Source organism: Narcine bancroftii, chromosome 5 (assembly GCF_036971445.1).
Source record: "Narcine bancroftii isolate sNarBan1 chromosome 5, sNarBan1.hap1, whole genome shotgun sequence".
In the NCBI taxonomy this organism is placed as follows: Eukaryota; Metazoa; Chordata; class Chondrichthyes; order Torpediniformes; family Narcinidae; genus Narcine; species Narcine bancroftii.
The window spans coordinates 152,677,611-152,703,454 of record NC_091473.1 but is presented as its reverse complement, the minus strand read 5'-3'; the positions used below and the strand labels follow the sequence as shown (position 1 = coordinate 152,703,454).

Sequence of the window (25,844 nt, the reverse complement as noted above, 5' to 3'; positions counted from 1 at the left end):
ATAGCATTTGTCCAAGAAACACACTTAACTGAATTGGAGCACAAGAAATTAAAGAGAGATTGGGTAGGACATGTAACAGCAGCATCGTATAATTCAAAAGCAAGAGGAGTGGCTATATTAATTAGCAAAAATGTGCCATTTAAAATAGAAGAGGAAATAATACATCCAGCAGGGATATATGTTATGATAAAATGTCAGATATATTCGGAGCTTTGTAATCTACTTAATATATATTCACCTAATGAAGAAGATCAAAAGTTTATGCAAGATATCTTTTTGAAGGTAGCTAATACGCAAGGGAACATACTAATAGGAGGGGATTTCAATCTGAATTTGGATCCAAATATGGATAAAACGGGGAAAAAAATTAACAGGAAGAACAAAGTAACCAAATTTATAATTAAATCAATGCAAGAAATGAAACTTGTGGACATATGGAGGAAACAAAACCCAAAAGAAAAGGAATACTCATACTACTCGACTAGACATAAAACATACTCAAGAATAGACCTATTTTTGTTATCAGCTAGTATGCAGGATAGAGTAAGAAAAACAGAATATAAAGCGAGAATGCTAAATTTAAGAAGGAATCCCCATTCAGATGGCAAATGCAGGTGAAAATGCATTCACCCTTAATACTGACAGTAAAGCTAGAGGACATCCCTCCACGAATGTATAGATGGAGATTAAACCCCATGCTACTTAAAAGACAGGATTTTTAGAGAATTTATTGAAAAACAATTAAAAATGTACTTTGAAGTAAATACGGAATCAGTGGAAGATAAGTTTATACTATGGGACGCATTCATTAGAGGACAAATAATAAGTTATGCAACCAAGATGAAGAAGGACTATAATCAGGAAACAGAGCAGTTGGAAAGGGAAATAGTAAACATAGAAAAAAAATTAGCAATAAAGGAAGATACAACCAAAAGAAGAGAATTGGCGGATAAAAAAATAAAATATGAAACATTACAAACATATAAGGTGGAGAAGAATATAATGAAGACAAAACAGAAATATTATGAACTAGGTGAAAAAACACACAAAATCTTAGCATGGCAGCTTAAGACAGAGCAAACTAAGAAAATGGTATTGGCAACAAGGAAAAAAGACAAACAAATTACATATAATCCAAAAGAAATTAAGGAAAACTTCAGAGAATTCTATGAACAATTATACCGAACTGAAAACGAAGGGAAAGAAGGGAAAATAGATGAATTTTTGACTAAAATTGAACTACCAAAACTACAAATAGAGGAACAAAATAAATTAACAGAACCATTTGGAACAGTAGAAATACAAGAGATAATAAAAAAATTACCAAATAATAAGACACCAGGAGAGGATGGACTCCCAATAGAATTCTACAAAACATTTAAAGACCTATTAATACCGCCCCTCCTGGATGTAATCAACCAGATTGATGAGACACAAAACTTACCAGATTCATGTAAAACAGCAATAATTACAGTGATACTAAAACAAGGGAAAGATCCACTCTCACCAGCATCATATAGACCAATATCTCTGCTAAACACAGATTATAAGATAATAGCTAAACTATTAGCAAACAGATTAGCAGAACAGGTACCAAAAATGGTAAATTTAGACCAAACTGGATTTATCAAAAAAAGACGCACAACAGACAATATTTGTAAATTTATTAACTTAATTCATGCAGTAGAAGGAAATAAAGCACCTGCAGTAGCAGTTGCTTTAGACGCAGAGAAGGCCTTCGACAGAGTAGAATGGAATTACTTGTTCAAAGTATTGCAAAAATTCAGTTTACCGGAGAAGTATATTAATTGGATTAAAGCATTATATAAGGGACCGTTAGCGAAAGTGACAGTAAATGGACATGTATCAAAGCAATTTAACTTAAGCAGGTCAACGCGGCAGGGATGCCCACTATCACCATTATTGTTTGCGCTAGCTATAGAACCACTAGCAGAATCGATAAGAATAGATAATAATATAAAAGGAATAAAAATAAAAGACAGGGAATATAAAATCAGTCTATTTGCGGATGATGTGATAGTGTACTTAACAGAACCAGAACTATCAATAAAAGAACTATATAAGAAATTGAAGGAATATGGAGAAGTGTCGGGATACAAGATAAACGTAAATAAAAGTGAAGCAATGCCTATGAATAACGCGGATTTCTCAAAATTTAAGAAGGAATCCCCATTCAGATGGCAAATGCAGGCAATAAGATACCTAGGAGTACAAATAAACAAAAATCTATACCAATTATATAAACTCAATTACAATCCACTAATGAAAAAATTACAGGACGATTTAGAGCATTGGAAAGAGCTACCACTAACACTGATAGGAAGGATAAACTGTATTAAAATGAACATTTTTCCAAGGATACTATACTTATTTCAGGCATTGCCAATACAACTGACAGAAAAATTCTTCAAAGAGTTAAAGAAAATAATAAGGAAATTTTTATGGAGAGGGGGGAAACCAAGGATAGCACTAGATAAATTAACAGAATGGTATAAACAAGGAGGCTTACAATTGCCAAACTTCAAAAATTATTATAGAGCCGCACAATTAAGGTACCTATCAGATTTTTATCAAACAAGGGAAAAACCAGACTGGACGAGATTAGAATTAGATAAAATAGGGGAAAAGATACCTGAACACATATTATATAAATGGGACGAAAAATTGGTACAACATAGAACTTCTCCAGTATTACACCATCTCCTCAATATATGGAAGAAGATTCATGTAGAAAGAAATAAAACAAATTATCAATTACCAAAACTAATATTGACGCAAAATAAGCTACTCCCTTTTACAATAGACAACCTTTCCTTTAGAAAATGGGAAAAAAAAGGGATTAAAAGAATAGAAAATTGTTTTTCAGGAAGTAGATTCTTATCCTTTGAACAAATGAGAGATAAGTACAATATAACTGGAGATACAGCGCTGGCATATTACCAACTGAGATCCTACTTGAAAGATAAATTAGGAAGCAATTTGAGTTTACCAGAGGGAAGTAACCTTGAATATGTGATTACAGATACAATGTTAATCAAAAGATTTATAACAAATATGTATATTAAACTGCAAGAAAAGGAGAATGAGGAAACAAATGGTAAAACTAAACAAAAATGGGAACAAGATTTAAATATAAAGATAAAAAAGGAAACATGGGAGAAATTATGTTCTGGAACAATGAGAAATACAATAAATACAAGGCTGCGTATGATACAATATAATTGGTTACACAGACTATACATTACACCGCAAAAGTTAAATAAATGGGACCCAACAGTATCTGATAGATGTTTTCGATGTAAAAAAGAAAGGGGAACAACAATTCATGCAATCTGGACATGTGAGAGAGTAGAAAAATTTTGGGATGATCTCAATCAGATATTAAATAAAATAACAGAAAACAATATACCAAAGAATCCAGAGATCTTTCTCCTAAGTAACATAAAAAATAAAGAATTTGCAATTGACTTGGAAGATGCACAAAAAAGATTTGTTAAGATAGCCCTAGCCGTAGCAAAAAAATGTATTATGTCAACCTGGAAATTGGAAGATAATTTGAAAATACAACAATGGTATATAGAAATGAATAAATGTATTCCATTAGAAAAAATAACATATAGTTTAAGAAATAATATTGAAATATTCGAACAAGTATGGGAGCCTTACATTAAATACAATAGCGAAAACCTACCGGGGACAAACATTACCTAAGTTGATGGAAGGAGAAGGAAAGACAAGAATGAACTCTGTAGAATTTCTGGTGTATTTTTGTTGAATGACAACATTGTCTGACTGAATTAATGCAACCTAGATTGTATACCTAAAATGGATGAGGGGGGGTGGGGGGGTGGCTTGGGAGGAGGGAGGGGGGGGGGGGAGAAAAAGTCACTGTAAATGTGTGGAAAAGAAAAAGTGTATATCATGGCTATTGTGATTTATGGTGTGAAAAATAAAAAATTAAAAAAAAACAAAAAAAAAACAGTGAGTCATTCAAATCTGGAAATGCACCACTGATCACCAGTGAGTCATTCAAATCTGGAAATGCACCACAGATCAACAGTGAGTCATTCAAATCTGGAAATGCACCACAGATCACTAGTGAGTCGTTCAAATCTGGAAATGCACCACTGATCACCAGTGAGTCATTCAAATCTGGAAATGCACCACAGATCACCAGTGAGTCGTTCAAATCTGGAAATGCACCACAGATCACCAGTGAGTCATTCGAATCTGGAAATGCACCACAGATCAACAGTGAGTCATTCAAATCTGGAAATGCACCACAGATCACCAGTGAGTCATTCAAATCATGAAATGCACCACAGATCAACAGTGAGTCATTCAAATCTGGAAATGCACCACAGATCACCAGTGAGTCATTCAAATCTGGAAATGCACCACAGATCACCAGTGAGTCATTCAAATCTGGAAATGCACCACAGATCAACAGTGAGTCATTCAAATCTGGAAATGCACCACAGATCAACAGTGAGTCATTCAAATCTGGAAATGCACCACAGATCACCAGTGAGTCATTCAAATCTGGAAATGCACCACTGATCAACAGTGAGTCATTCAAATCTGGAAATGCACCACAGATCAACAGTGAGTCATTCAAATGAAGGAGAAAAAATTACTCACAATGAAAACAAGTATCTAACCCCAAAACAGTGGGAAACTTGATTTTGTTAGTTGTTTGAAAGCATTTTGATATTGGGTGACATAGTTGTTGATGCCGATACCAAGACCTCATCTCAAGGAGATGTGCTATCAATCTTACCACCGGCAGAACAAAGTGTTCTGTTGATTGGAGTTCTTTCTTCCCATCTTCTTCTGGTAGGGGATTTATTCTTTCATTTTATTATTTTCATATCTTCTAAGTTCAATTTTTAGGTGTTTTTCTTTTGTCCTGGTCTAGAAGCTCTTGGGGACACGTCCTACTCCTCCCTTCACATCACGTGATCTTTGAATTATGTTTTTTTTTGCTCTACGGTATTGTAGTTTGTACATCTTTCCATAGTATATGTGCTGCCAAAGCAACCACTACATCTTTCCATCGGAGAGAGAGTGAATTGCCAAATTTGATTGTACTTGCTTTTGTCTGACCGGGACTAAACTCGATTAGGGATTTTGGTCAAGAATGTAGCTGAAAGGAAAGGGTGTTGGGTATATCCTTTTGTGCCACAGGTCCTGAAAGTGGGGCATTCATTTGGAAATTATAGTGTGAATAAAGGCTTTCAAGACTGGAGGGAGAGCAAATGCTTTTATTAGCTTATAACTAAGGGTTGAGGTCTCACAGTCATCTTCAGAAGGGTTCTGGGTTTAGGCGGGAAACCAGGATTATATGTGGGGAGATGTGAGCCAGCCATCAGTACAACACACTACCAGTGAATCTCAATTCACTTCATTCACCGCTTCCTATAGAGTTTAGGGTCTGTGAATGAAGACAGAGAACATGGGTTCAGAAAAAACATAATTAAAACATATTCAGTTATTTACAAATTTATAGATTTAAGTGGTCCGGGGGTCTGGAGATCCTGGTGGAGTGCCTTTGCACTGGGGGCCTTGGACTCCTTGGGTCTCCTGGTCCCCTTGTGAGGGAGGAGAGGCGGGCTGGGTCAATGGCTCAAAGGTGGAGATGGATGCACTTTCCTCCTGAACTGGATCCCCCGAGGCCCTGGCTGGGGGTGGTGAGAATGAGCTCCGTGGCTCACAGGGAACTTGAGGCAATGGACTCTCTGTTCTGGCAGGTGCCAGGTCCCTGATGGAGATGGTGTCCTCCCTGCTACCTGGGTACTCCACATAGGCATACGTGGGATTGGCATGGAGCAATTTCACTCTTTCCACCAGGGGTTGCCTTGCTTCTCCTCACATGGTTCTTGAGAAGGACTGGACCAGGAGTGGTGAGCCAGGTTGGGAGTGTAGTTCCTGATGCCAACCTTCTTTCAAAAGTGAATAGGGAGCTCATGAGGAGCAGCGTTGGTTGCATTATATAGTAGCGACCGGATGGAATGGAGCACCATAGGGAGGACTTCCTGCAAGCATGTGTCTGGAAGGCCTTTTGACTTCATGGCCAGTTTGACAGCCTTCCAAACCATGGCGTTCTCCTTTTCAACCTCCCTCTTCCCCCGGGGGTTGTCGCTAGCAATCCTGCTGGATGCGATGCCCCTCACCAGCAGGTACTGATATAGTCCCTATCAGCCACTGCTCCCACTGACTTGATCAGGTGCGCCTTTTAGGGCGGTAGAAGTGCGGCTTGCAGTCTGCACAGACCTGGCAAGACCTGGTCATTTCTCTAAAGTCTTCCATGGAGTAGGGCAGATTGCACGCCTTGATAAAATGAGCCATGCAGGTGACCCCTGGATGGTAGAGCTCAGAGACTACAGTTGACCGGTGTGTACAGAGGCACAGCTTCCTCTGGATAAGGCATCTGGAGGGTCATTAAGGGCTCCTGGCCGATAGACAATGCCATAATTGTAGGTGGAGAGCTTGACCCTCCACCTAGCAATCTTGTCATTCTTGATTTTTCCCCTCTTGACATTATTGAACATGAATGAGACCGATCTCTGGTCAGTAAGGAGCGTAAACCTTCTACCAGCCAGGTAGTGTCTCCAGTGCCTTACGGCTTCTACAATGGCTTGAACCTCCTTTTCCACTGATGGGTTCCGGAGCTCGTGGCTTTGTAATGTCCGAGAAAACAATACAACCGACCTGCCTGCCTGGTTGAGGGTAGCAGCCAGGGATACATCCAAAGCGTCGTTTTCCGCTTGGAAAGGTACATTCTTGTCCACCGCGTGCATGGTGGCTTTCGCAATGTGGTTCCAGAGGTAGTTAAGAGTCAGTTGGGCTTCAGCCAAGAGGGGGAAATTAATGGCTTTTAAGAGTGGGCGAACCTTATCAGTATATTGAAGGATCCACCTCTCGTTATATGAGAAAAACACCAGGCATCTCTTTAAAGCCTTTGTGGTCCTGGGGATGAGGAGCTCTAACGGGGGGCACATCCTATCGGGATCAGGCCATGATGTCATTCTCCACCACGTAGCTGAGGATGGCCGGGCATTTAGTCCTGAACATGCACGTCAGAGTTATAAGTGAGGTTCAGGGCTTTCGCCGCCTGAAGAAAACTCTGGAGGTTGGCATCATGGTCTTCCAAGGTGTGGCCCAGATGGTGACATTATCAGGTTGTATTTTTGCACAGTCCATGAGTCTATGAAGCTTTCAGTAGAGCCCATGTCGATTAGGCATTTAGTGGAATGTCTGTTTATCTTCACAGTCACTATGGAGGTCTTTTCTGATCGAGGACCATTGAGGCTAGGTACCCGGAGACTCCTTGCTCCTCACTCGAGTGGCCCCCACCATCCTGGGTTTCCCTGTGTGGGCAAGATGGTGTCGACCTTGTGGCATGGAAAGATGGCTGTCCTCCTTCCTCCTCCTCAAACGATGGAGTTGAGTTTGAATTCAGGTCTTGGCAAGGTGGCCGCCGAGCCTTTTCGCGCCATTTCCTCACTGCCACCCCCAGTTGTCGTGTCATGCAGCAAGTGGGTTTGGATGAAATCAGGGTAGATGGCTTGGGGCTGGAATTGGATTTGGAGCGGTGCAGACTTCCCCAGGCTTCCCCTCGCGTGGCAAACCCTCACCCAGTGCCCTTTCTTGCCACAGCTGGAACACACCGAATCTTTTGCCGGGTAATGAGATGGGGGATGCTGGCTCTTTTTGCAGAAAATGCACTCTCTAGCACAGGAAGCGGCAGCCATTAGGGCTGGGGTACCTTGGAGGGGGGTCACCTGGGTGAGCGAGCTTGCTGGTTTCAAGGTCGTCGTTCTTGAGCTTGGCCTGTTCCAGCGACTTGACCAGCTCAACATGGCTAGCTGGGTCCTTCTTTCCCGACTTGAGCAGTCGTTGCTTCAAGTACTTCGAGTGGACCCCCGCGACTAGAGTGTCCCAGATGTTCTTCCTCCCGAACGTGGCCTGTAGTCGCTTCATACCTGCACTTCTTGGCGAGTGTCCACAGATCCAGCAGGTAGTCATCAATGGTCTCTCCTGGCCATTGGTGATGTAGAGCAAGTCGGTGCCTTGCTAGTACCTCGTTCTGTGACTTCAGGTACCGAGCCTTCAATTCCTCAATAGCAATGTCACACGTAGAGCAGTCTCTGATGACTGCATACTCTTTCATTCCTACCCTCGAAATGAGTGTGGATTTCCTGAGTTCATCGGTGTGGAAGACGTCTCTGGTCGCGCACAGGTAGGCTTAGAAGCAGTCTAGCCAGTACGTGAACTCCTCAGAGGGTCTATCCACAGCAAACTTGGCTTGAGCAGCACTTCCATCATTTAAGGAATAAGCTAATAAAATTGTCGTGTGAATAAAAGTTCTCAAGACTGGAAGGAGAGCAAATGCTTTTATTAGCTTATAACTAAGGGTAGGGTCTCACAGTAGTCTTCAGAAGGGTTCTGGGTTTAGGCGGGAAACCAAGGTTATATGTGGGCAGATGGGGCCGGAGCCGGGAGGCAAGGTCAACCATCAGCACAAAACCCTACCAGTGAATCCCAGTTCACTGCAGAAATCCATTTGGAGATTTAGTCCATCACATTACTTAATTTCTTCAAATGAGTCCTTAATCTCCACACTTTCTCTCCCACTACTTTTGAAAAAAAATCTTAAGGAATCCCTGGGCCAAAAAATCCCTTCTGATTTACCCCTGTGAATTAAGCATTCACTGGGTGCAAAGAGCAATGGCTCCTGTTGTAACTTGCTTATCACATAATAGGCCCTTTCATGCTAGGCCTCCACCTGGAGTCTGGCTACAAGTGCAGAGGGAAAACATAAATTACCTTCTATAGAGCAGCCCTAAAAGGCTGCTCCTCTGCCGTATTCATGTTGAGCGACGCCTCGTAGCGCCCTCCGCAACTGATGGAGGCAGGGCAACTGGTGCTATAGCGCCACCTGTCATAAATACGTGGCAGAGTAATGGCCCTCTTCCTGACCCATAATCCCCCACACAGCTGGAATCTCTGTTTCCCAGAACATTTCCAGCTGTGGGCAATTATGGCTCAGGAAGACGGCCATTGCTCTGTCGCTTTTGACTGCAGAGAGCAGCCCTGAAGGCTAGAGTGGCCCAGTGAGGCTGTCACAGCCTGCACCAGCCCCTCCTGACGGCCCCCGCTGCCTGATAGCTCCCTCCCGCCGCCCCTACCTTGAGGGGTTCCTGGAGGGAGAGGGGTGAGTGGGGAGATAGGTCAGAGGCTGATGGCTTCATCAGCCCCCTAACCAACCGCCTGCAGCAGTTGTACATTCATGTGGGGCAGTGGACCACTGCCCTCCGCCGGTTATCCTTCCCCTAGAGGGATTACAATCAGCGCCTTGTAGCTGGCTATGGCGCAGTCAGGAAGGTAAGTCTCCTGATGTGTTGAAGTGAAAAGATCTCAGGAACATGTGGGATTATGGGAATTTACAACGGCACCATTAGGAAAGCTTTAGCACTCTGAGGAGGTGGGTCACTACTCTAACCTTCCAGGGAGCAAGTAGAGAAGGGCTTTGTCAGTTACACCCAGCGTGGATAAAAAGAAACTGCTGTTTTGAAGCTCAATACATTGATGTATTAAACACACTGCTAAGACTTCAAATAATAAACATATCTTTGATCATGTGGCACAGCTGTCCAGAGAACCTACCTTAATCTTTGTGACATGTATGCGAAACATCACTCTGGTGCATAAACTGAGACACAGCTTTGCCTTCTGTACTTTTTCTGTGTGCTCATGGTCATCCCCCCTTGCACCAGGTGCTGGGGAGAAGAGGATGATGAGGATTGTGGTCAGGGGTCTGTGTTCCCTCTCTAGGATCCCATACTGCAGCAGAATCTTCAGAATGCCTGGCTGCCTGCTTTGAGCCACATAGTGTAAGGGGCTCACTCCTCTCAGTGGGTCTGGGCTGTACACTGGTGTGAAGGTTCTGAAATGGAAACAAGGAATTCAGAAATCAAAAGCCGCCTTTAATTTCATTTTTATTTTAATGTGCAGGCCCCCAGGGAAGAAAAGTACACAAGTTAACAAACTTGTGAAAGTTTGTGATGGTCGATATTTTCTGTTTGAGTCTCGATATTTCCAAAGGGGCAGGTCATTTTGATGATCCAGCTTTTTGTTTGCAGACATGACCATTGACTGTGAGCCCACAGTGTGTGATGACAGTTCACGTTTCTGAAATGCCTTCACATCGTGCAGTGATGTAGCACAGGAGGACTGGCATACAGGTCTACTCAGTCCACTCTACAACAACCCCTTTCAGAATATTCCACAAAATATCTAATTCTCTTCAAAAACAATACTGACAATGTTATAAATAAAAACAATGCTGGAGAAACTCATTGGGTCAAACAGCATACTTTACACAGCAAAGATAAAGATACATAACAAACGTTTCAGGCTTGAGCCCTTCATCAGGGGATGAGCAAAATGTAGTCAGGAGCCCGAACAGTAATAAGTAGCTTTAAAGGAAAACTTAAAGTTTGTATAAAGAGAAGCCAGTAAATGGAGTAAAGGAGATACAGGCATAAAGAGATTTGTTTTAATCTCCTGCAAAATGACTGTGAAATGAAACATGTGGACACAAAGGGGCCAGAGAGGGAGATTTCTATGGAACTTACAGATAATTTCAGATGACTTGAAGGGAAATCATAACAAAGCCCACAAGAATTGCATGGGCAATTACGTGCTGTTTCCAAGAATAAGGAAAACTGATAATTTCCTGAGCTGTCATGCTTTACACAGATCTTAGTTTAAACAAGGACAGATTGTCAGAATTTTTCTCTCAGGTCAAAAACGATACCAACACAGGTGATACATTTAATGGGCTTGATGAGGAGTTTAAAGATGTGCGGGGCAGATATTAGTCGGAGTGGTGGGTGCAGGCTGCCAAGATAGGTGGTGGTAACAGTTAAAATAGTGTTTAGACAGACACATGGATGTGCAGGGAACAAGAGGGACGTGGATCATGCAGGGAATGAAGGGACCTTCTTCATTAGGTCATTTGCAATAATTGCAAAAAGCAGGGGGTCCCAGAACGGATCTCTGTGGAACTCCACTAATCACTGATCTCCAGACGGAATACTGTCCTTCCACTACTTCTCTCTGCTTTCTAAGGCAACCTAATTTTTAATCCACACAGCCAAGGTTCTATGAATCCCGTGCCTCCTGACTTTCTGAATGAGTCTCTCATGGGGAACCTTGTCAAATGCCTTGCTAAAATCCATATACACCACATCAACATACACAGCAACATGAATACATTCCAATTCACCTATCGTTGAAACAGGTCTAGGGTGGATGCCATCTCCCTGGCTCTACACAAAGCTCTGGAACACCTAGACAGCAAAGTTACATACATCAGGATGCTTTTTATCAACTGCAGTTCAGCATTTAACACCATCATCCCCTTAAAACTGATCAGCAAAATCCCAAGACCTGGGACTCAACACCCTACTATATAATTGGATTATGGATTTCCTCACCACCAGACCACAATCAGTGAGGATTGGTAAGAACTTATCCACAATCTTCATCAATACTGGAGCACCAGAGGGCTGTGTTCTTAGCCCCCTGCTCTACCCACTTCACACCTATGACTGTGTGGCTCCATACGATAACAATCTACAATTTGCCGATGATACCACAGTAGTGGGTTGTACAAAGAGAGGTGATGAGTCTGCATGCAGGATGGAGAGTGAAAACTTGGGTGAATAGTGCTCCAACAATAACCTCCACTCAATGTCACCAAAACCAAGAAGCTGATTTTTGAGTTCAGGAATGGAAAGTCAGAGGTGTACAATCCAGTTATCATTAGGGGATCAGAGGTGGAGAGGGTGAGCAAATTTAAGTTCTTGGGAGTCACTACCTCAGAGGATCTTTCCTGGACTCAATGCACCAATGGCATTGTGAAGAAAGCAGGTCAGCACCTCTACTTCCTCAGGAGTTTGCATGGGTTTGACATGACATCAGAAACCCTGGAAAATTTCTACAGATATGTGGTGGAAAGTGTGCTGACCAGCGGCATCATGGTCTGGTATGGAGACACCAGTACCCCTAAGCGTAAAGCCCTGCAAAAGATCGTGGACACAGCCCAGGACATCACAGGCAAAATCCTCCCCACCATTGAGAACATCTACAGGGACCGCTGTTGTCAGAGAGCAGCAGCAATCATCAAGGACCCTCACCACCCAGCACACACTCTGTTCTTGCTGCTGCCTTCAGGAAAGAGGTATCAGTGCCACAAGACTCGCACCACCAGGTTCAGGAACAGCTGCTCCCCCTTCCACCATCAGACTCCTCAACCACAAACTCAATTGGAGGAGTCACGTGATGGAGTAGTGGCTGGTAGGGGAATACCAGTCCTCTCCAGAAAAGAACAAATAAACTGAAGAAAAAACAAAGTTCAATAAATACAAAATATAAGAAACAAAAGATAAAGTTGTAGAGAGAAGAAAGAAAATGGCACCCAAGAAGTAAAAAGTAAAACAGCGAGAAAAAAAGAAAAGACGCTGGAAAAGAAAGGAGAAGGCCTTACCTGCATGAAGAAACAGGAAGCCGTGGTGGAGAAGAGCGCCCAATCTCCGTGGTTGGTGACGGCCCCGTGGAGTCACGACCCCCTGACCGCTGGACTGCAAAAATGGCTCTCTGAGCCAAACAAAAGTGAGCCACTGCGCAAACTAAGGAAAAGGAAAACACTGATGGGAGGGGGGCTCAGCCGAGGAGCGGGCAACCACAGCGCGACCAGCTGAGGGATGCCCAACACCAGGGCTCTCAGCTGGAAGAAGAGGAAAGCGACAGGGGAGGGAGCGAAAGAAAAGAAGAGCAGCAGCAAGAGGCTCAACAGATGAGCAGCTCAGAAGAAGAGGACCAACAACAAGAGGCCAAGCAAGAAGACGCCCGACAAAGTGAGGCAAACAAGTCATCAGGAAAGTCAGAAGAAACACAGATACAAAGAAGAGAAGAAGACACAAACACAGGTACAGACACAGAAGAAGAGGAAGTAGAAGACCATATAACATATAACCATTTACAGCATGGAAACAGGCCATGTCGGCCCTTCAAGTCCATACCGGTTCACTTGAACAACTCCACTAGCTCCTCCGCAAACTCCTGAGGCCAAGATCTTCACAGAGAAATAGAAGGTAAAACAGATGGACAGAATATTAGTAAAGTTTTTTTTGAAGAACAAATGAGAACATTAAAAGAATGGTTGTCATTAGAATTTAGTGCAATTAAAAGAAAAATGAAAAGAACAGAAGATAAAATGCAAAGATTAGAACTAGTCATGACAGAAATAGGGAAAAGAGTAGAAAATGTGGAAGAACGAGAAATGGCTGTAGAAATGGAAGTAAACGACTTAAGAGGAAAATTGGAAGAAAGTGATAAAAAAAATTAAAGAGACACGAGTTGTTATCTCAGAAAATTAATATGTTGGAAAATTATAGTAGGCGAAAAAACATAAAGATAGTGGGCCGAAAGGAAGATGAAGAAGGCACAGACGTGAAGGAATTTATAAAAGAATGGATCCCGAAGGTCCTGGGAACAACAGAAATACAGGAAGGAACGGAAATAGAAAGGGCACACAGAACATTAGCTCCGAAACCACAGACAGATCAAAAACCAAGATCCATTTTAGTAAAATTTTTGAGATATACGACAAGAGAAAATATACTGGAGCGGGCAAGGAATAAAATTAGAGAAGACAATAAACCATTGGAATACAAGGGTCAAAAATTATTTTTTTACCCAGAAATAAGTTTTGAATTCTTAAAGAAGAGGAAGGAGTTTAATACAGCAAAATCGATCCTATGAAAAAAGGTTATAAATTTATGTTAAACCATCCAGCTGTGCTTAAAGTATCTATCCCTGAGAGGAGTCACGTGATGGAGTAGTGGCCGGACGGTGAACTCCAGCCCTCTCCAGAAAAGTCGGGAAAAACAAGAGAAAATACAAAGGCACAGAAATACAAGTTAAAGAAAAGTGAGTATAAAGGTGGAAAGAAGATGGAGACAAAAGGAGAAAAATCAAAATCAACGGAAAGAAGAGAGGAAGAGAAGACAACGGAGGAAAAAGGTGAAGGCCTTACCTGTCCGAAGAGGCCCGCTGTGGAGAGAAGACCCCACTACCTCAGGTCGGTAGAAAGAGAACTACAACAATGGCTCACAGAGCCGAGTAAAAGTGCGCAACCGCGCATACAAAAAAACACACCGACGGGAGGGGGGACCAGCTGGGGAGTCGATCTCCACAGCCGGCAACGACAGCTGCAGAACACCTGCAGCAAGAAGAGACCACAGAAGACAATAGAAACAAGAAAGAAGAGGAGGAAAGGGCAGCAAAGAAACAACAGATGGTCAACCTAGAGGAAGAAGAAGAGGAAGAGGAAGAGTACAGGGAAATAGAAGAAGAAAAGATAGGCAAGGTAAAGGAGGTACTTGCTCTTGTTAGAGGATACATGGAGTCATTTAAAGAATGGCAAACACAGGAATTCAATGATTTAAGAAGAAGAATAAACAACACAGAAAAGAAAATAAATAAAATGGATATGACCTTAACAGAAATGGGGAAAAAAATGGACAAGATGGAAGAACGGGCAATAGCAGCAGAAATGGAGGTAGAAGACTTAAAAAAGAAATTGGAGGAATCTAATAAAAAAACTAAAGAGACACAAGAATTACTAGCCCAAAAAATAGATATAATGGAAAATTATAACAGAAGAAATAACATAAAGATAGTGGGCCTTAAGGAAGATGTAGAAGGCAAGAATATGAGGGAGTTTATAAAAGAATGGATCCCTAAGGCCCTAGGATGTCCAGAACTACAGCAAGAAATGGAAATAGAAAGGGCACATAGAGCATTGGCCCCTAAACCACAACCAAAACAAAAACCAAGATCTATTGTAGTAAAATTCCTAAGATATACTACAAGAGAAAAGGTACTGGAGAAGACAATGGAAAAAGTAAGAGAGGGCAACAAACCACTGGAGTATAAAGGGCAAAAAATCTTCATTTATCCAGATATAAGCTTTGAACTCCTAAAGAAGAGAAAAGAGTTCAATGCAGCAAAAGCGATTTTATGGAAGAAAGGATATAAATTTACACTGAAGCATCCTGCGGTATTGAAAATATTTATTCCAGGACAACAAAACAGACTATTCTCGGATCCAGAAGAAGCACGAAAATTTGCAGAACAATTACAAAAATAGACTGAGGGATGAAGACGGGTAATGAGAGCAAAAATTATCACGATTGATATGTATGTGGGTAAAGACAAAAATAGACTGAGGGATGAAGACGGGTAAGGAGGGTAAAAATGACCACGATTGATATGTATGCGGGTAAAGAGGTATAAGAGTGAATAGAGACAATGGGCATATGTGAAAGTATCTGTAATTAGAGGAAAACATAGAAAGTATAGACAAGAATTAATAAGGGAAGGTAATGGAATAGAGAGAATAAGGAGGGAACTAAAAGAGTGACCTTTGTGACATATAAAAACCGAAATCTTTTCTGGGGGGGGCTGGGTGGGGGGAAAAGAGCGGTCACTGCAAAATCAGTTGACGCTTGCGAGTGGATTCGCAAATCCAAATGGAGAGGGGAGATGTGGTTGTCTGACAAGGGATAAAGGGCAACTCAGGAGGGGAAGGGGAGATTGGGGATAAAGAAGATAGAAATAGGACAATAAGGAAAATGTTGGATGTTGTAGGAATGTTGTCTGGTAAAGAGTTGAAAATAAGAAAACAGAAATGGAAAAGGAGGAAAGGTAATGATGGAAAAACGGAAAGAGAAGATAAACAAAATATAAAATGGCTACGCTGAACTATATGACTCTAAATATTAATGGAATACATAACCAAATTAAAAGGAAGAAACTACTAAATTTACTGAAAAAGGAAAAAATAGATATAGCATTTGTCCAAGAAACACATTTAACTGAATTGGAGCACAAGAAATTAAAGAGAGATTGGGTAGGACATGTAACAGCAGCATCGTATAATTCAAAAGCAAGAGGAGTGGCTATATTAATTAGCAAAAATGTGCCATTTAAAATAGAAGAGGAAATAATAGATCCAGCAGGGAGATATGTTATGATAAAATGTCAGATATATTCAGAGCTTTGGAATCTACTTAATATATATTCACCTAACGAAGAAGATCAAAAGTTTATGCAAGATATCTTTTTGAAGGTAGCTAATACGCAAGGGAACATACTAATAGGAGGGGATTTCAATCTGAATTTGGATCCAAATATGGATAAAACGGGGAAAAAAATTAACAGGAAGAACAAAGTAACCAAATTTATAATTAAATCAATGCAAGAAATGAAACTTGTGGACATATGGAGGAAACAAAACCCAAAAGAAAAGGAATACTCATACTACTCGACTAGACATAAAACATACTCAAGGATAGACCTATTCCTGTTATCAGCCCACATACAAGGGAGAGTTAGGAAAACGGAATATAAAGCTAGACTATTATCGGACCACTCACCCCTGTTATTGGCAATAGAGCTAGAAGACATCCCTCCAAGAATGTATAGATGGAGATTAAACCCCATGCTACTTAAAAGACAGGATTTTAGAGAATTTATTGAAAAACAATTAAAAATGTACTTTGAAGTAAATACGGAATCAGTGGAAGATAAGTTTATACTATGGGACGCAATGAAAGCATTCATTAGAGGGCAAATAATAAGTTATGCAACCAAGATGAAGAAGGACTATAATCAGGAAACAGAGCAGTTGGAAAGGGAAATAATAAACATAGAAAAAAAATTAGCAATAAAGGAAGATACAACCAAAAGAAGAGAATTGGCGGATAAAAAAATAAAATATGAAACATTACAAACATATAAGGTGGAGAAGAATATAATGAAGACAAAACAGAAATATTATGAACTAGGGGAAAAAACACACAAAATCCTAGCATGGCAGCTTAAGACAGAGCAAACTAAGAAAATGGTATTGGCAACAAGGAAAAAAGACAAACAAATTACATATAATCCAAAAGAAATTAAGGAAAAGTTCAGAGAATTCTATGAACAATTATACCGAACCGAAAACGAAGGGAAAGAAGGGAAAATAGATGAATTTTTGACTAAAATTGAACTACCAAAACTACAAATAGAGGAACAAAATAAATTAACAGAACCATTTGGAACAGTAGAAATACAAGAGATAATAAAAAATTTACCAAATAATAAGACACCAGGAGAGGATGGACTCCCAATAGAATTCTACAAAACATTTAAAGACCTAATAATACCGCCCCTCCTGGATGTAATCAACCAGATTGATGAGACACAAAACTTACCAGATTCATGTAAAACAGCAATAATTACAGTGATACTAAAACAAGGGAAAGATCCACTCTCACCAGCGTCATATAGACCAATATCTTTGCTAAACACAGATTATAAGATAATAGCTAAACTATTAGCGAACAGATTAGCAGAACAGGTACCGAAAATGGTAAATTTAGACCAAACTGGATTTATCAAAAAAAGACGCACAACAGACAATATTTGTAAATTTATTAACTTAATTCATGCAGTAGAAGGAAATAAAGCACCGGCAGTAGCAGTTGCTTTAGACGCAGAGAAGGCCTTCGACAGAGTAGAATGGAATTACTTGTTCAAAGTATTGCAAAAATTCAGTTTACCGGAGAAGTATATTAATTGGATTAAAGCATTATATAAGGGACCGTTAGCGAAAGTGACAGTAAATGGACATGTATCAAAGCAATTTAACTTAAGCAGGTCAACGCGGCAGGGATGCCCACTATCACCATTATTGTTTGCGCTAGCTATAGAACCACTAGCAGAATCGATAAGAAGAGATAATAATATAAAAGGAATAAAAATAAAAGACAGGGAATATAAAATCAGTCTGTTTGCGGATGATGTGATAGTGTACTTAACAGAACCAGAACTATCAATAAAAGAACTATATAAGAAATTGAAGGAATATGGAGAAGTGTCGGGATACAAGATAAACGTAAATAAAAGTGAAGCAATGCCTATGAATAACGCGGATTTCTCAAAATTTAAGGAGGAATCCCCATTCAGATGGCAAACGCAGGCAATAAGATACCTAGGTGTGCAAATCAACAAAAATCTAGGCCAATTATATAAACTCAATTACAATCCACTAATGAAAAAATTACAGGACGATTTAGAGCATTGGAAAGAGCTACCACTAACACTGATAGGAAGGATAAACTGTATTAAAATGAACATTTTTCCAAGGATACTATACTTATTTCAGGCATTGCCAATACAACTGACAGAAAAATTCTTCAAAGAGTTAAAGAAAATAATAAGGAGATTTTTATGGAGAGGGGGGAAACCGAGGATAGCACTAGACAAATTAACAGAATGGTATAAACAAGGAGGCTTACAATTGCCAAACTTCAAAAATTATTATAGAGCCGCACAATTAAGGTACCTATCAGATTTTTATCAAACAAGGGAAAAACCAGACTGGACGAGACTAGAATTAGATAAAATAGGGGAAAAGATACCTGAACACATATTATATAAATGGGACGAAAAATTGGTACAACATAGAACTTCTCCAGTATTACACCATCTCCTCAATATATGGAAGAAGATTCATGTAGAAAGAAATAAAATAAATTACCAAATACCAAAACTAATATTGACGCAAAATAAGCTACTCCCTTTTACAATAGACAACCTTGCCTTTAGAAAATGGGAAAAAAAAGGGATTAAAAGAATAGAAAATTGTTTTTCAGGAAGTAGATTCTTATCCTTTGAACAAATGAGAGATAAGTACAATATAACGGGAGATACAGCGCTGGCATATTACCAACTGAGATCCTACTTGAAAGATAAATTAGGAAGCAACTTGAGTTTACCAGAGGGAAGTAACCTTGAATATGTGATTACAGATACAATGTTAATCAAAAGATTTATAAAAAATATGTATATTAAACTGCAAGAAAAGGAAAATGAGGAAACAAATGGTAAAACTAAACAAAAATGGGAACAAGATTTAAATATAAAGATAAAAAAGGAAACATGGGAGAAGTTATGCTCTGGAACGATGAGAAATACAATAAATACGAGGCTGCGTATGATACAATATAATTGGTTACACAGACTATACATTACACCGCAAAAGTTAAATAAATGGGACCCAACAGTATCTGATAGATGTTTTCTATGTAAAAAAGAAAGGGGAACAACAATTCATGCAATCTGGACATGTGAGAGAGTAGAAAAATTTTGGGATGATCTCAATCAGATATTAAATAAAATAACAGAAAACAATATACCAAAGAATCCAGAGATCTTTCTCCTAAGTAACATAAAAAATAAAGAATTTGGAATTGACTTGGAGGATGCACAAAAAAGATTTGTTAAGATAGCCCTAGCTGTAGCAAAAAAATGTATTATGTCAACCTGGAAATTGGAAGATAATTTGAAAATACAACAATGGTATATAGAAATGAATAAATGTATTCCATTAGAAAAAATAACATATAGTTTAAGAAATAATATTGAAATATTCGAACAAGTATGGGAGCCTTACATTAAATACAATAGCGAAAACCTACCGGGAACAAACATTACCTAAGTTGATGGAAGGAGAAGAGAAGAAAAGAATGGACTCAGTAGAATTTCTGGTGTATTTTTGTTGAATGACAACATTGTCTAACTGAATTAATGCAACCTAGATTGTATAACTAAAATGGATGAGAGGGGGGGGGATGGGGGGGTGGCTTGGGAGGAGGGAGGGGGGAGGGAGAAAAAGTCACTGTAAATGTGTGGAAAAGAAAAAGTGTATATCATGGCTATTGTGATTTATGGTGTGAAAAATAAAAAAATTTAAAAAAAAAAAAAAAAGTATCTGTCCCTGGGGAGCAAAACAAACTGTTCTTGGATCCAGACGAAGCACAAGAATTTGCGGAACGCTTGCAGGACAGAAGGAGAGATGAAGAGATGTAACAAGACTGAAGAATGGCGATAAAATATATGTAAAGATGTAAAAATAATGTATATGTAAAGAACTAAAGAAGGGAAGAAAGGAAGTAAGGGGGGAAAAAAGGGAGACTTTGTTATATGTGTTTTTTTTTAAAGTTTTTGGGGGGAGTTTGGGGGGAGAGAATAACCGTCACTGTGAAATCAGTTGACGCTTGTGAGCAGGTTTGCAATCCAAATGGAAAGGGGAGTTGTGGTTACCTGAAAAAGGTTAAGGGGCAACTCAGAGAGGGGGGGATATTTGCGGTTAAGGGAATATTGCATGTGGGAGTTGTTGAAGTATTTTGTGTTTTAAATGTGTTGTCATACATTGAGTTTAAAAAGGGAAAACAGAGATGAAAATAGGGAAAAGGGGGATGGTGGTGGTGAAGAAGCAGAAATGAGGTGTAAAATGAGATGGCCATGTTGAACTAGATGACTATAAACATTAATGAAATACATAACCAAATTAAATGGAAGAGGCAATTAAATTTACTGAAAAAAGAAAAAATAGATATAGCATTTGTGCAGGAAACGCATCTAACTGAAGTGGAACATAACAAATTAAAGAGAGACTGGGTAGGACACGTAGCGGCAGCATCATATAATTCAAAAGCCAGAGGTGTAGCTATATTAATTAATAAAAATGTACCAATCAAAATAGAGGAGGAAATAATAGATCCAGCAGGGAGATATGTAATGATAAAGTGTCAGATATATTCAGAATTCTGGAATTTACTCAATATATGCATCTAATGAAGAGGATCAAAAGTTTATGCAGAATATTTTTTTGAAGATTGTAGATACACAAGGAAATATATTGATAGGAGGGAATTTTAACTTTAACTTGGATCCAATGTTGGATAAAACTGGATAGAAACTAGCAAAAAGAATAAAGTGGCTAAATTTATGGTTAAATCAATGCAGGAAATGAAACTTATGGATATATGGAGGAGGCAGCACCCAAGAGAGAATGAATACTCATATTATTCAAGTAGGCATAAAACGTACTCAAGGATTGATATGTTTTTGTTGTCGGCCCATATTCAAGGGAGAGTTAGGAAAACTGAATATAAAGCAAGATTACTATCTGATCATTCACCCCTGTTATTAGCAATAGAACTGGAGGACATCCCACCAAGAACATATAGATGGTTAAACTCCATGCTACTTAAAAGGCAGGAATTTAGAGAGTTTATTGAACGCCAAATTAAAACATATTTTAAAATAAATACAGAATCAGTAAAAGACAAATTTATATTATGGGACGCAATGAAAGCCTTCATTAGAGGGCAGATAATAAGTTACGTAACTAAGATGAAAAAGGACTACAATCTGGAAATAGAGCAGTTGGAAAGGGAGATAGTAAGTACAGAAAAGGAACTAGTAAAAAGGGATGATATAACAAAAAGGAGAGAATTGGCAGACAAAAAAAAAATAAAATATGAAAAATTACAAATGCATAAGGTGGAGAAGAACATAATGAAAATAAAGCAAAAGTATTACGAACTAGGAGAAAAAACACATAAAATATTAGCTTGGCAACTTAAAACAGAACAAGCTAAAAGAACTGTATTGGCATCAAGGAAAAAGGACAAACAAATTACATATAACCCAATAGAGATTAATGAGAACTTTAAGAAATTTTATGAACAATTACACCAAACTGAGAATGAGGGCAAAGATGATAAAGTAGAAGAGTTTTTAGCTAAAATTGAACTGCCGAAATTGCAAGAAGAGGAACAAAACAAACTGATAAAACCATTTGAAATAGAGGAAGTACAGGATATATTAAAAAAGCTGCCGAACAATAAAATGCCAGGAGAGGATGGATTCCCAATAGAACTCTATAAAACGTTTAAAGAGTTATTAATTCCTCCTCTCCTGGAAGTAATGAACCAGACAGAAGAAACACAAAACTTACCAGATTCATGTAAGACAGCAATAATTACAGTAATATGAAAGATGGGGAAGGATTCAATAACACCAGCATCATATAGACCAATATCTCTACTTAATTCAGATTATAAGATAATAGCAAAATTATTAGCAAACAGATTGGCCGACTGTGTTCCAAAAATAGTAAAACAAGATCAAACTGGATTTATTAAGAAAAGACGAACAGTGGATTATGTCTGTAAATTTATTAATCTAATTCATGCAGTTTAAGGAAATAAGAGGCCAACAGTGGTTGTTGCTTTAGACGCAGAAAAAGCCTTTGACAGAGTAGAATGGAATTATTTATTCAAAGTATTACAGAGGTTCAATCTACCAGAAAAATATATTAATTGGATTAAAGCATTATATAATGGACCATTGGTGAAGGTGACAGTAAATGGATATGTATGGAACCAATTTAAATTAAGTAGGTCAACTAGGCAGGGATGTCTATTATCCCCCTCATTGTTCGTTTTAGCAATAGAACCATTGGCAGAACTGATAAGAACAGAAAATAAAATAAAAGGGATAAAAATAAAGGAGAAGGAGTATAAAATCAGTTTATTTGCAGATGATATCATAGTATACTTAACAGAACCAGAAATATCAATAAAAGGATTACATAAGAAATTGAAGGAGTATGGAGAAATATCGGGGAACAAGATCAACGCAAATAAAAGTGAAGTGATGCCAATGAGTAATGTGGATTATACAGAATTTAAAAAAGAATCACCATTTAAATGGCAAACGCAACCAATCCGATACCTAGGTATTAGGTTAGATAATAACTAAAGCCACCTGTACAAATTAAATTATCAGCCACTAATAAATAAAGAAATTGCAAGAAGACTTAGAACATGGGAGAAAATGCCACTGTGTATATTTAATGAGAAACGTTTGTATATATTTTGGTTGATATAGTTCACAGTATGAAAAATAAAAAAATGTTAAAAAACAACAAACTCAATCAGGGACTCATTTAAGGACTCTTGCAGACTTTTAAAAATTCTCTCTGTATTACACAGTCAGTTTGTTTACATTCGTTATCTGTTTACATCTTTATACTTGTTTTCATGTTTATGCTGTGAACAGTTTTTTGTTGCACTACCAATAAGTGGTAATTCTGCCTCGTTTGCAGGGAAAAAGAATATCAGGGTTATATGTGATGTCATGTATCTACTCTGACAATAAATCTAGAATATAATCTGAAATCTGAATGTGGGTAATACTGTGCAAACATAGTTGTAAGGGCATTGCTGCGTGAGTGCCACACTGTCAGAGAGTATCACTGTGGGAGTGCCACACAGAAGGCATCGCTGTGGGAGTGCCACACAGAGGGCATCGCTGTGGGAGTGTCACACAGAGGGTGTCGCTGTGGGAGTGCCACACTGAAAGAAGGTAGGTCCATACTGTGGGAGTGCCACACTGTCAGAGGGCATTGCTGTGGGACTACCACACAGAGGGTGTTGCTGTGGGAGTGCCACACAGAGAGTGTTGCTGTGGGAGTGCCACACAGAGGGTGTTGCTGTGGGAGTGCCACACTGTCAGAAGTAGGGCCATACTGTTGCAGTACAGCCAACATGGAAGGAGCTGTTGGAAGTTCAAGTTTTTTGGGTTGAATGTTAACCCTGGCCTGACTGCTGTCGGCTCATTCTGTAATTTACCTCCAGATTAGTGCCAGGTGGTTGTCTCTATCTCCCAGGTAGCTGATGGTTCCCTCCAGCAGTGTCTGAACCAGGGCTGGGCTGACCTTCTGGCCAAAAAGCCAGTAGAGGATGGTGTTGATGCAGATCTCGGTGAACTGCAGGTAGAACCCAAGACACTCTTTGTTCCTGGGCTGGTGGAGAAATGCAATGTAATCGGAGAGGAGAGAATCAAATCCCCGAGCATCGATGTGCCGGAGGACATGTGATAGGGAGTGATAAACAAGTGGTTCCCACTGGTGATACACTGGACATAGCAACCTCCTGCCTGCCACCTTGTCCAGAAGCTTCCCGAACAGGGAACACTGCTTGTCCAGTTCTTTACAGCACTTCTCAGTGTCGTCAGACATACTCCTTCCTTCACGGCACCCACGGGAGTTAGGACCCTGCTGCAGGATCCTCTTCCTTGCCTTTCCTCAAGGTTCAAGCCGATTGTGACATCTCCTTTTGTTATGCAAACCAGATTTTTACATAGTCCAACGTGACATAGAAGAAAATGTCTTTGAAACATGAAATCCCTTCATGCGGGAGACTGAGGAGAAACATTTCTATTTTTGGAGAGAAACCCCAAAAGTAAGGGTGTCAGTTGCAAGATGTACAGAATATTTGTTTACATGCTTACGCTGTGTACAGTTGTTTTGCACTGCCAATAAGTGGTACTTCTGCCTGGCCCACAGGAAAAAGGAACCTCAGGGTTGTATGTGATGTCATGTAAGTACTGACAATAAATCTGAAATAAATAAATCTGTCATCTTTTCCTGTCCTATGCATTGGCAACAGTTGTAAACAATAAATGATTCCAGTACAGAAAGAGATAATATGTGTAAAATATAGATAAATCCAATCTATTCACAGTTGTAGTCAAGTGCATGAAAAAAATGGTGTTACACTAGTGCAGACAGGTCTTTTTGTGCTACTGGTTCATGATTAGGGTTGTACCAACAGGTTCAGAAGCCTGATAGCCTCCCAGCTTTCTCTCTCCCAATTCAGAGAAAGGCCCAGGACATACCACCGTGATAATCCCTTATTTATCACAGGGCACCTATATCAGGGGTGGCTAAACTGCAGCTCGCGAGCCACATGCTGCACTTACATGAATATGTGTCTCGCAGAGATATTTTGGGTGTGTAGTGTTGGTGGGCATGGTTTGCGATCATGTGATTATGGTGCATGTGGCTGTGTTGTGGGCAGTGGAATTAGCAGTGTGTAAGTGTGATCCATGCTCAACCCCCCCCCAATTCCTGTTGCCCCCAACTGCCATCTCTCGTCTAGGCTTCGACCTCCCACCCATCAGACCTCCCGATGTCTCAAACGTGGACTTATCACGTGGTTCCGGCCTCTTTCCCATCCATCTGAGGTTTGTCGTATGTGGGTCTTACCTTAAGATTGGCCACCCCTGGCCTATGGCATCCTGTGCCACAGGTAAGGGATTACTTAAGGTGGCATGTGAGTGGAAAGAGAAAGGGTTGAGAACCACTGGTCTAGGAGCTGAAAGTTGGACCATCTGTGTGTTTATTTTAGATTTCAACATCAACATTTAAAATAGTTCAAGGATAGTGTTACCTCTTAAATCATTAGAATACTGTTTTTATAGCTTTGTCTCCTATGGACGCTGAAAAGACCGGCTGAGTTTCTCTAGCATTTCAATGTGTTTCTACTAGTCACCACATCTGCAGACTTTTGCATTTCACTCAGTTCAGTTGATCCACTGTGAAATCTCTTCAAGGGATGCTTACCCTGAAGAGTTTAACATTGATGAAGTTCACCAGGCTTTGGTACTTGAAAGATAAATAGTTACCGCTCTGAAAGGTTCTTGTTTGTTTTCAGAGAGAGATTTGTTGCTCATTGGACACAAATTGATTCCTTCCGATCAGCCACATCAGTGTCTTGCTGAAGAAACTTGCCCCATCAGGGTTCTCCAGATGATAACCTCTTTCTTTCAGGTCACCCCAGAGTTCCTTTTTGTTTCTCTTATTTCAAATGAAATATTAGACAGCCAGTCCTCTCTGCTTCTATGGACCACAAGGGCTTTGACCAGGCTGAACGAAGCACTCACAACCTGTCTTCAAAATGGGGTTTTTCCCCTTACTTGCAATGTTCCATTCCAAGCTGTTGCTACTGAACTGTAGAACTTAATTTTTTCTCTCGCTCTGTCTCAGAGAAAAGCCTGTTTGATTC

The 25,844-nt window shown here is 39.8% G+C and overlaps 1 protein-coding gene across 1 annotated transcript in view; it reads right to left on the bottom strand.

The window, feature by feature from the left end:
* The window catches only part of LOC138764080 (ankyrin repeat and SOCS box protein 17-like), a 30,415-nt gene extending 6,389 nt beyond the window's left edge, over positions 1-24,026 (bottom strand). Inside the window, exons 1-2 of the mRNA XM_069939404.1 lie at positions 23,628-24,026; positions 9,691-9,970 (exon numbers count right to left, since the gene is read on the bottom strand). Of these exons, the coding sequence (XP_069795505.1) occupies positions 9,691-9,970; positions 23,628-24,016 (669 nt within the window). The 5' untranslated portion in view covers positions 24,017-24,026. The remainder of the gene's footprint in view (positions 1-9,690; positions 9,971-23,627) is intronic.
* Between the last annotated feature and the right edge of the window lie 1,818 nt (positions 24,027-25,844).